The sequence below is a fragment of the Nuphar pumila genome, chromosome 4 (assembly GCF_984573655.1).
Source record: "Nuphar pumila chromosome 4, dmNupPumi1.hap1.1, whole genome shotgun sequence".
Classification (NCBI taxonomy): Eukaryota; Viridiplantae; Streptophyta; class Magnoliopsida; order Nymphaeales; family Nymphaeaceae; genus Nuphar; species Nuphar pumila.
This window is the reverse complement of record NC_143252.1, coordinates 112,977,133-112,989,138: the sequence shown is the minus strand read 5'-3', so window position 1 is coordinate 112,989,138 and position 12,006 is coordinate 112,977,133. Positions and strand designations below refer to the sequence as shown.

General features: G+C 37.2%; 1 protein-coding gene across 1 annotated transcript; it reads left to right on the top strand.

Moving 5' to 3' along the window:
* The first annotated feature begins 5,551 nt into the window (after nt 1–5,551).
* Nucleotides 5,552–10,819, top strand: LOC149840629 (uncharacterized). The gene is made up of 2 exons (XM_090003232.1): nt 5,552–5,907; nt 9,171–10,819. Exons 1-2 carry the CDS (start codon nt 5,675–5,677, stop codon nt 10,612–10,614), a joined length of 1,677 nt encoding a protein of 558 aa, XP_089859358.1. The 5' UTR covers nt 5,552–5,674; the 3' UTR covers nt 10,615–10,819.
* Nucleotides 10,820–12,006: the final 1,187 nt, after the last annotated feature.

Below are 12,006 nucleotides of genomic sequence, written 5' to 3'. Positions count from 1 at the left end.
GGATTTAAGGTTTTGATTTTATATTGACATAAATAGATAGTTTATGGTTCTAGGGTTTTTGTGTGTGTGTGTCTTAATCAATAAATATTGTGTGATTTGATTTTGGTTAGAATATTAGGCTTTCTTATTAATTAACATAAATTATATATTTTTATGTTTGTTGGAATTGAAATTTTGATTTGTTTTTTTTAAAATGCCATAAATTTTGGTTATGGTTTTGGGTTTTCTTTTGCTGTTTTTTTTTTAAATTAGCAATAGGCATGAACCATGAATATTGCTTGATTTGATTTTGGTTAGAATATTAGGGTTTTCAAATCAATTAGCATAAATGCATAATTTTTAATTTTTGTAGTTATTAGCATTTTGATTTGTTTTTTTTAGAATGAGATAAATATATAGTTTATGAATTTATGTTTTTTTGAGTTTTTTTTAAGTTACCATTAGGCATGAATCCATAAATATTACATGAATTTATTTCAATAGAATATTAAGAGACTTTTTATTAATTAACATAAATGCATAATTATGATGTTTGTAGGAACTAGGGTTTTGATTTGAACTTTCTAGAATAACATAAATATTTAATTAGAGTTTTAAAGTTTTTTTATTTTTTAAATTACCATTAGGCATGAATCCACGAATATTGCATTATTTGATTTTGGTTAAAATAGTAAGATTTTTTTATCAATTAATATAAATGAATAATCTATAATGTTTGTCGAAAATAAGATTTTGATTTGTTTTTTTAGAATGATATAAATGTTTAGTTGTGGTTTTAGTTTTTTTTATGTTTTTTCTAATCACCATTAGCCATGAATATGTGAATATTGCTTAATTTGATTTTGGTTAGAATATTAGGGTGTTTTATCATTTAGCATAAATATATAATTGATGAAGCTTGTATGATTAGAGTTTTTATTTATTTATTTATGTTGTGAATTAGTATAATGATTTTATTTTATTTTATTTTATTTTTACTTTGCATTTGTGCCCACCCTAGGTTAGAATCTGAATCCCGTTCTTGTATTCATATAAGTTATATGAGATATGACCTCTGAAAAATAGAAACAATGATGTTTTGAGAAGAAAAGAGATACTAATCGATTGAGTTGCTTGTCTTATTTACCTTTTTTATTTAGTTTTCTAAAAAATTAAGTTACATGTTTGGTTTACCTCCTTCTTGCTTTCTTCATTTTCTAAATGGCTAAAACTAGTTTATTAAAAAAATTAAGTTACCAGCTTCATTTACTCTTGTGTGTGTGTGTGTGTGGCTGAGATGCATACATGATTACTTGGGGGACATCTACAATGTCTTTGTTGTAGTGATGCCTTTATATGTGGCCGTGTTCTTTCACTTATGGTTCTCTAAAATGGTAGAAGAACTTTTCCTTTGATCAATGCTCAACATAAACATGTTTGTTGCTATCATGGCCATTCATATCTTCTTATTTCATTTCATCTTTACTAAAAATCCTTATGTCATTGACTTCTAATTTATTGTTGATGACTCCTTTGGTAAAGTAGCCATCTTGGTCTTCTTGAGCCCATGGGTATGATTTGACAAGAATGACAACTTTTGAATGGATGATCCCCATCTTTTAACAAAAAAGTGATTTTCTCAATTGACCAACCTGTTAAAAGGGCTCACATGTTTAAAATAAGAAATACACATAAACACAAATTTAATGTGTTTATGTGTTTTTGTTAGTGTGACTTACGTTTATGAATAAATGCTCTTAGAGAAGAGTGACTCTCTTTATTTCTAAACTCTTTAATGTATGAGTTATATTTAGATAAGATGATTCTACCAAAGAAACTACCTCTTTCATGACTTTTATGAGAAAAGAAGGTCATCATGGATAATTCTTCGTGTGTTAACATTTTCTCTTGATTTAACAAGAGTTTATAAATTTCTACAAAAAGAGGCAACGAACTACGAGTAAAAGTTGAGGTAACAAAACTTTCATGTCTCTTGAGAAACCATTCAACGTATAGTGAACCAAATTTTTATCATATAGAAGTTCACATACAATACATAACGAGTCAACAAAAAATTTGATATGGTTCAATACTCTGCCATATTCTTTTCTTCTTTTTGAGCATCCTCTGGATCCTTCTTTAGTTGTAGGATACAAATGATAGACTAAGAGACATAGGATCATTCCATCATCATCCAAACCTCATGTGCAGACGAAATACATATAATTTATCCCAAGACTCTGTGACATTAACAAGAATCCAGTTAAGGGTCACTTGATTTGCTCATTTCCACAGTATAAACTCTGGATTCGATTTCACTTCTTCTATAACAAACTGGCTGGGCGCAAGGTAAGATCCATCAACACACTTTATAAAATCCTGAGAAAACATAACTGACTCGATTTGTGATCTCCATAAAAGATAGTTTTGTAGATCAAGCTTGATTGACACTAATAAAGAAAACACATTTAATTGGATAACCAAATTTAGCATGAGGGAGAAGAGACCCAAGGAGGATGAAGCATAACTAGATGCCACAGGGTCACGATTGACTATATAGGGACGACACAATCATCGAAGGGCGTGAGACTTTGATACCATGTAAAAAGGGCTCACAAGTTTGGAATAAGAAACACACATACATAAATACATATTTAATATGGTTTGGTCAGTGGGACTTACATCCACTGATAAACACTCTCTCTCTTAATTCACGCAGAGAGGAGTGTGACTCTCTTTATTTATAAACTATTTCATGTATGAGTTACATTTAAATAAGATGAACACTATTATTTTTATTCTCCTTTCAGTCCTTATACATATTAGAGTCATAATTCAGGAGAGTCATTTATTTTGTAGGAGTCCTACTTAGCTCAAGCTTCTTCTTCTCACAAAGCCTTTTCAAAAGAAAGTTTCTTGGAAAGACTCTTGTGTATAGTCATGTCCCATTTTGAGGAGGATCCTCGGGCGTCCCCATGAGATCTGTATCAGATCTTAGATCTAAATCTGAATATGATCTTGGATCCATTGTCTTAACATAACCAAGTGATTCTTGTTGGTCACTTGGTTCTTCATCCTCCCTCTCGCATTCATGGACCATCAAGTAAAATTACTAATTTTGATCATTTAGTATATATATATATATATATATATATATATATATATATATGCATTTCAGAGTTCTTTAAGGACGACACTTTAAAAATAAGAATAAAATAATTAAAGAAGAAAAGAGTAGGCAACCGAGCCGTAAGATGCAAATGCAAAAATAAAACATAAAGCACAAGCTAGAAAGCTAGTGTTAAAAAGTACAAAATTCATATTGAAAGCGATTGTTGAAGCACATGAGAAGTGAAAAAGAAAATGTGAATGAAACAAAGAAAGCGAGAGTGACAAAAAAATAAGTATTATCATAAAAAACACAACAAACAAAAAAAACGATATAAAAAGAGTAAAAATGAAAGTGACGTTAGAGAAAACAGATTTGAGAAGCAAGTGAGAAGTAACAAATGAAAAATAAGTTTCCCTCCATGGCATGGGAAAGGGGGAAGCGCTAAGGAAGTGAATCCCCTAATATGGGGCAACTCTCTCTCTCTCTCTCTCTCTCTCTCTCTCTCTCTCTCTCTATATATATATATATATATATATATAGATAGATAGATAGAGAGAGAGAGAGAGAGAGAGAGAGAGAGAGAGAGAGAGAGATGCAGACTCTTTTTGTTTTTTGTTTTTTAATAATTGAACGTCCTTAAGACACCCTGAAATACAGGGAATGACACGCTCATCTTCCTTTTACCTTCCACTCGAGAAACCCCTCTTATCCTATCGCCTCAAATACATAAAAAATGGAAAAAAGAAAATCCTGCGTAAATTTTATGTCAATCGTGGTTCCGAATGTGAAGGCACTTAGTACATTTCGTTTCATTTGAGTTAATTTATAGCAAAGGAAATCCCAAAAGTGTCGGCACAATCATGTTCATCCATCTTTCTCGCAATCTCTCAAAAGGTTAGTTATCATTTCACGTTTGTTCTTACGAGTTGAAGGAAAACAAATAAAATTCTGCATTTATTGTGTCTCATCCATTTCCCTATCAGTTTTTATTAAAAGTTAAACATTTAATTTCCTATTGTCAATGGTATTATAATCTAGTAAAAAGCATCAAGTTTTTCACTCTTTTTTTTTCAAAAGTTTTACTTTACAGACAAGTTCTGCATGGTTTGTTTAGTGGGAAACATGTTTTGAATCATGTGTTTGTATCATCATGTAAGCAGCTTTTCTCAGTGATTAAAAAACCAACAGCACACAATGTAGTAGTAAAATTTCATGACTCAGAAAAGCATGCTTTTTATGTTTAAATGAAACAATCCAAGATGCAAACCCCTAACAAAACAAACCATGTCAAATGCATCTACTGGGTCAGATTAACAAGAAGAAGCTTGCACCGATGATTTCAAACTAGATGATATGCTGCAATAGAGAGTAGAAAATAGCCACTAGAATATGTTTACCAGAGTGTGAGCCAGGTAATTCCGGACGTATTTTTTTTCTTTCGCATACCTGATCCTGAAGATGCGTTCAGCTTGGTCAAATTGTTAGGAATCGACCGTCGGATCATGTATCTTTAACAAAAAAATGTGATTTTTGGATACTCAAATATTTATCAGAATCCTAAAGTGTCAGATTTTCAAGCCTTAAAAGATCCTGCTTATGCGGTCTCCATAAAAGTATGCATACAGATCACGGATAATGAGATTAAATAAACTAAAAATTCCCAAAATTCTCGATTTATACTCTGATAAATATATTTTTAGTAAATATATTCTGGTGACTCAGAAAATATATACCTTAAGACACAACCCTAAAGATCAACTTATCTACCTGTTTGTAAGGATACAAAACCAACATTTGGTGCTCCCTCTCATAACTGCTTCACCCAACTAATGGGCCAATCCAGCGCAACCCACAACTACATGGTCCCTTGTGTTTGCATGGAAGTTTTTTCCCATCACAAAAGAAACCACTATTCGCTTTCCAAAGCAAAAGTATTAAAGTCAACTTGCTTAGTTATTTCCCCACCACCACAACCATATCAACGAGCATCCCATTTCTATCCTCTGCCAATTGCACAACGCCCAAAATCTCAACATTGGTCAATCAAAAAGAGCCTCAGCAATCTTTTTAACACAAATTGCTTGGTCAGAGCCCTACAATTTAGGCCCATGGGGACACTTCCAACCCCACATCACATGCCTTTGATCATCCATCCCACCCCTCCCCCATCTCCCCACTTTCCATTGATACCAACCAAGCAAGGTCACTCAAAAACACCACATACATGCCTTGAAATGAAACACACATACTCCACAAAGCTGCTTCCTCAGCTCTCTCTCTCTCTCTCTCTCTCTCTCTCTCTCTCTCTCTCGCTAGGGTTGTCTTCGACGCACCTCTGCCATTAACTTTCCCATAATTTCTTCACGGGCATTCCCTCATTTCCTCGTCAGATCTTTCTAACTGCAGCTCCCCAAATACCAAATAAATCCCATCTCACCATATTCACCAAAAAATAGAGTTTTCTACTCTTTGTAAGCTTTGAATGAGCCACAAATAGAGTGCCCATGGCTTAGGAGAGACACCTGGGCTCCAGGAGTAGAGAAAAGAGGAGGTGGGGTTCTCCCCAATTGGTAGAATTCGTCGATGGGTGTTCAGGGATGGTGTTTCTGTGCCGGTGGTGGGAAGTCGGAGAGGATGAAAGGGAGCATCTTTTGCAGTAAGGGCCCGGCCATGGCGAGCGTGTGTGGGGGGACCGGGTTCTTGATCCACAGAGCTCTGCTGCTAACCACCCACGCCAATCTTCCGTCCGTCTCGGCCGCCGAAGGCGTCGAGATCCAGCTGCATTGCCAGACTGCTGCTAAGTTGGTGCCCCATAGGTTGGTTGCAAACCCTCACTCCATTTTTGGTACTTCTTTCTTCTTTCTCCGGTTTGGTTTTGTTTATCGGTATCAGTGATTGCAACATCATTGATGATTCTATTAAGTTGGTGGAGTGGGTTTTTGGTTTTAGGAGAAGTGAATGAGGTACTGAATATGAAGCAAGATCTGTCACTGATAAATTTTGGTAAATTGTGTTATTTTTAGGTCTAACTGAATGGACTTTCAATTAGGGATGTCGTTATGTGAGTTGGTTGCTCAGGATCTGATAGGATAGGAATGCTTGTAATTTCCTTCCCCTTTTCCTTTGTAGAATGTCATAAATCTATCGCAATACCTCAACTTTACCTTCATTCATGTATGAATAGTTTTGAGACTTCTTTTTTTATTTCAAGCTTCTTTGTTTGCTTGTAGAGGAACCTAGCTTTATGATATGGATAATTTCTGGAGCATCCTGTAACCATCTCCCAAAGAGGATAAACACGTGACATTGCCTGTTTATAAACCAAGTAGCGTTTCACTTGTTCAAAATATGCTCTACTTCTTCCCCTCTACTTTGAGGAATGCGGTGGTGTAGTTTCTTGTCTGGATCACTAAGGGCAAGTTTGGAAGCAAGAAAAACTCTCATAGGAAAAGAAAATTTTGCCTAAGAGAAGTTTTGATATGATAAATTTTCTAAATGAAAAATTTCACTTGTTTGTGTAGCATGAGAAAAATAAAAAGAAAAATGTTAGAAAAATGAAGGGAAGAAGAAGAGGAATTGGTGGTGGTGGTTCTTCTTCCTCTTCTTCTCCTCCTCCCTCCTCTTCTCCGAGTCTGTTCGTGACTCCCCCACCTACCTCGGCCTCCCACACTTCCTCTTCAACGAGTCCATGGGTGCCACCACCACCATGCTCATCTACCTGCAGGACCCCGACTACTGGTCCGGCCTCATCTTTTCCGCCCCTCTCTTCATCGTGCCCGAAGACATGAAGCCCTCCAAGCTCCACCTCTTTCTCTTTGCCTCCAACTCTCAGCGGTGGTGATGGTGGGTGGTGGTGGTGATAAGATGGATGGTGGTGGGTGATGGTGGTAGTGAGATAGATGGTGGTGAGATGGAGAGATGGAGCCCACAAAATTTTCATTGTTTCCTATAAAAAAGGTGTACTTTTTAGAAAAACTCTCAGAGAGATTTTTTCTCTCATTCGAAAGGGTTGAAAAAACCGTACAGATTTCCCACTTTGTATCACTTTTCCTACATCTTTCCCTTAGGGGGGGGGGGAGGTAGAGGAATGTTTCCTATCAAGAGAAAATTGTGAGGTCCACTCCCCACCACCATCCACCATCATCACCGCCTCCTCAAGTTCACCGACTGCCGCTGCAGTCCACCTGGTCCAACCTGGCCTACCAGAGATCACCATCGGTACCTATCCCCAACCGAAAACCCTATCCTTGCTCTTCGGAATTTCACCCAATCGAAGGTGTGGCTGGAATTTCGCCGTCTGATCATCCATCTTCCCTAACCGTGACAATGGTTATCTTCAAGGCCGATTTTTGGCTGGACTAGAAGCTCGGCCGAGAGGATACACCAGGAAGCCACCGGAAAATGCCTGCCACCTGCCATCCGATCTCTGCGGATACACCGTCAGGCAGCAAGCTGCCCTCTTACACAACATCAAGTCCCTTCTCCTTCCTCCTCACCCTATCGTCCTCTCCCTCCTCTTCTCAGCCAAACCCCTCTCTCCCCTCCTCCTCCTCCTCCTCTTCATGCACACAAACAAGTGAAAATTTTTCATTTTAGAAAAAATATCATATCAAAACTTCTCATGGGCAAAATTTTCTCTTCCTATGAGTATGTTTCTCACTTCTAAACGTGCCCTAAGGTTAAATAGTCGATCCTTGTAAAATCTGTGGTGCAGTTGGGTTTTTCTGCATTGAAGAGATGCATTAATTTTAGGTCCTTTAAAGGATGTGTTTACTAACGGGTACATGTATCATCGAATATACCAAAATTTAATGCATAGAATGGCTTATACGTCTTTCTTAGACAATCAGAATCTGTATCCATATTAAAGTGATTAAGATTCTGTTTGGATCCTTGAATTGGAGGTGTGTTGCAGTTTCCCCAGTATGCTCTCATGCTGTCTGCTGTTTGGGAGCAGTGGTGTTGCCAAAACACTGCATTGGGAATGGAGTTGTCATCCCCAACACCACATTTGAACACCATTCACAAGAGGCTGTTTTTGGTCACTCCACCATCAACACCACATTTTGACAACAACAATTTTGGCAACACATGTAAATGGTGTTTCCATCTCAATGCAACACTCCCCAAAAGAGTCTAATTGGGGTTGGATAATCCTGGTAAATTGCTAGGTTTGCTGCAAAGGTAAGGAGAAAATGGGAAAAGTTTTGAGGATTTGCTCATTTCCTGTGAGGTTCTGGTTGATCTGTTCAGAATTAATGGACAGAAGTACTCTTCTTTTATCGACAAAATAGCAGGAATATTAATTAAATTAATCTTCTAGGAAGTAAATAACATCAGAATGTATAAATTATGCAGCTAAACAAGAGTAAAGCATTTTGTTAAGGCAATGAAAAGCATGCATATGAGCTCCTGGCCTTTTACTCTGCATTCAAAATTCGTATACTTCCAATCTTTATTACATTATTGTATTTCAGGTGCTCAAAAGTTGACCTCATTTTACTGTGTGGAACTGAAAAAAATATTATATTCAGATATTGCCTTTAGCTGCATTCAGTATATGTAACAAGCATGCCTTTAGCTGCATTCAGCTATATGTAAAAAGCATACCTGTATCTGCATTCGGCTATTTGGCTTCCATTCAGATGTCTTAAGCTGATTTTCATGGCTAACTTTTTTTGAGGTTCTATTAGCTGTTTCCATAGTCTGGTGGGATTATCTCCATAAACTACAAGTGCTAGTGTCAATGCTTCTTTAAAAAAAATAGCAATGAGAGAGAGATTTTCATCTAGAACCATAGGCTGTGCTAATAGTGCATTGCTGCCAGGCAGCCTAGATGAAAGTTCAAGATTCCTCCCTGAGACATTGATATATTGTTTACTTCACAAGAAATAGTTTGTTAATCTTTTTTTGTTTAGATTTCATTTTTTTTTCAATTTAAGGATTGCAAACATGGATATGCTTCCTATGCAGCAGTTCTTTTTCTTTCTAGACCCTGAAGCTTGCTTTGCCTATACTTTCCTGAAATGTTTGAGTGCATTGCTGTAATATCCCTCATGTTCTTATTGTGATGCCACAGATTTTTCATTACCAGTTCAGTGCTCGATTTGACTGTGGTTGGTTTTGACATTATGGAGTCTGACATCACGACCCAGGCCCAACAACCTCATCCCTTGAAAACATGCTCCAATCCATGTCTTGATTTGGGCAATGTGGTCTACCTCTTAGGTCATACAGATAAAATGGATTTAACAGTTGGTGACGGAAAGGTAGTGATTGCAACTGATAATCTGATAAAGGTATCTACTGATGGAGTAACATGGAGCCCTGGATCCGCAGGTTTTGATGTCCAGGGAAATCTAGCCTTCATGGTCTGTGATCCAATGAAGCTTGCGTCATCTCCAACCACTAAATCCTCATCAACCACCTCATCATCTTCATCCTCCAAGAAGGATCATCATACACAATTTGGCATTCCTATACCTATCATATGTCAGTGGTTGAAACAGCATTGGGAGGGCAGTTTGGATGAGCTTAGCAAACCCAGAATACCACTCATGCGTTTGATGTCCACAGGGCAGAAAAGTGAGCCTTCAAGTGCTTCTTTCACCCTTCGCAGAGTTTTTAAATCAACAGAGGATGAAGACAATGATACTTTGTCTTCTCATGTCTGTTCTAAGCCTGTAAGTCAGCCTGGACTTGGTGGATCATCTGCTGCTGCTGCTGCTTCTGTATGTGAAGAAGAATCCCATATGGGTTATGAGCAGGGAATCCCAACTCCAGAAATTTACGAGTCCCCAATGTTGACCGCTGGCTCCCTTAGAAAAAAGGAAAATCCTCAGGTCCAGCTTTTGGATATCAACTTTCCGCCGAAAAATTCCAAAGCCCTTGTCCTTCCACTGGTGATCAGAGGGACAACAACCCCAGCAAACAATTCTGGACAGTTGATCATAAGCCAACACGACAATAATGTGGAGGAACTTGCATCTGAAAATGGATCAACAGTAGCTGAATGTGAAAACCCATTACCACAGGCTATTTTGGCTACACCAGATGCAGAAGCAGAAGTTTCCAATGTTGATTTTGCAGATGATATGCACAGTGAAGTCCAATCTAGTTCTCCTGTAGAACTTTCAGAGCAACGGAACATGGAAGGTGGATTTCCAGCTGAATATAGCAGTGATGCTGAGACAATGTACTCAGCTGAGACAAGGGAGAGCAGAAATTACAGCATCCCTAGAGAACAGAAGTTGCCACATGTTGGCAGGAGCCAGAGTTGTGTTAGTTATAGTCGATGGGGCAATGCACGCAGAAACTCTATGCCAGGCCACAGGCCAACCCTGGAGAAGCAGCAGAGCCTGTTAACAGGGAGGAAAATGGGTTCACAGGGAGCTTCTTACAGGACCCATGATTACTTCAGCCCAACAGTTTCTTCAATCATGAAGAAGAGAAACAGTACTGAGCAGCAGCCAACCAAACCACGACTGAGTGCTGTTCAGCTATCTCCAAGATGGATGTTTTGAACTATGGCTTCATAGGGCGCAGCATTCAAAGTATTGGTATACTTACTGTACATCCTGAGAATGTCTCAATTGTTTATGCTTATGCCTATCTGTTTACTTTTATTAGTTTACCACCATTTTTGTGATTGCATGTGCAGCATGTTCACTTCTAAGAGAATAATTTATTTGAACAGTATGCATATGTTAATGAGACGAGCTTGTGGCAGATGAAAATTAACAGTGCCTTTTTTTCTTATTGAATTGGATTTGCTTTCAAGATTGTTTTAAGGGTTATTATTCCTGCACTAGAACTACAGAAATAAATCGTGTGGTTTAGTTAAGATCAGAGTTACCGGAAGCTTCTTGGATAGGTGGGAAGCTTGCTTCCCGGAAACTCGCTTTGGAAGCGCGATACTCCTCGCTTCCGAAACTTGATGAGAACCTTGATCCCCCACGCCTCTCCTATGCTTTCCACATACTTCATCTATTCTTCTTATATGTTCTCTTACTCAACTTGTCATGTTTTTATGCGTTTTCCCTCACTCTTCTCACTCACTTCCATATGCTTTCTCTAAATTGGTAGTCATCATTTTTAGATTTTGTTAAAAATTTAATTCTTACACTAAAAAATCATAAAATTTAATATTAGTCACTTTTATTTTAGTTTTTATGTGTTTCATTTTGATTCTCTTTCAATTCTTATATTTCTTTTTTTTATTCCTCGCTTCCTGCTTCTTATGAATTTTAAAATGCATCGATTCTCGCTTCCGCTTTCCGTATCGTTTTCCGCTTCCGCTTCCTAGTCTGGCAACCTTGGTTAAGATATAGCCGTACAGGTAACATTACCCAGTCTAATCATAAGTGTATTTGGACATGGACTTTGGTTGGAGACCCTTGACCTTATCCATATTGAACATGCTCTGCTCTTTGATTATCATATCTGAATCTATTTTGGCTTTTGTCTTATCCTCCGACCAGATCTGGCCAATTTCCTAATTGAATGTGGAAGGGGCTTTACCATATCTAAATGGATTATTGCTTGTTTGAATGCCTTACCCAGTGGCTCCTTTATCATGTTTTCTGATGCATGTTTTATAGAAGAGCAGCTATGTCACATAGGTGCGGGTGCGGGTACTGGTGCGGATGCACCGATGCGGCACTTTAAAAAAAACTTGGGTTCGGGGAGGATATATATATATAATTTTTAACAGTTTTAAGTTAACACTATGTGTATTTGTGTGCATTTATGTATTTATATATATAATATAGATAAAAATAGAATTGATTAGGGTTAACTGAATCTACTTTTGGATAGAAATGGATATATATATATATATATATATATATATATATATATAATTTTTAACAGTTTTAAGTTAACACTATGTGTATTTGTGTGCATTTATGTATTTA

Bases quoted from the DNA above. Each gene is read 5' to 3' on its own strand.
- LOC149840629 (XM_090003232.1), top strand. From the start codon at position 5,675: ATGGGTGTTCAGGGATGGTGTTTCTGTGCCGGTGGTGGGAAGTCGGAG. The intron at 5,908-9,170 runs GTTGGTTGCAAA...GTGATGCCACAG, and splicing joins GCTAAGTTGGTGCCCCATAG to ATTTTTCATTACCAGTTCAG.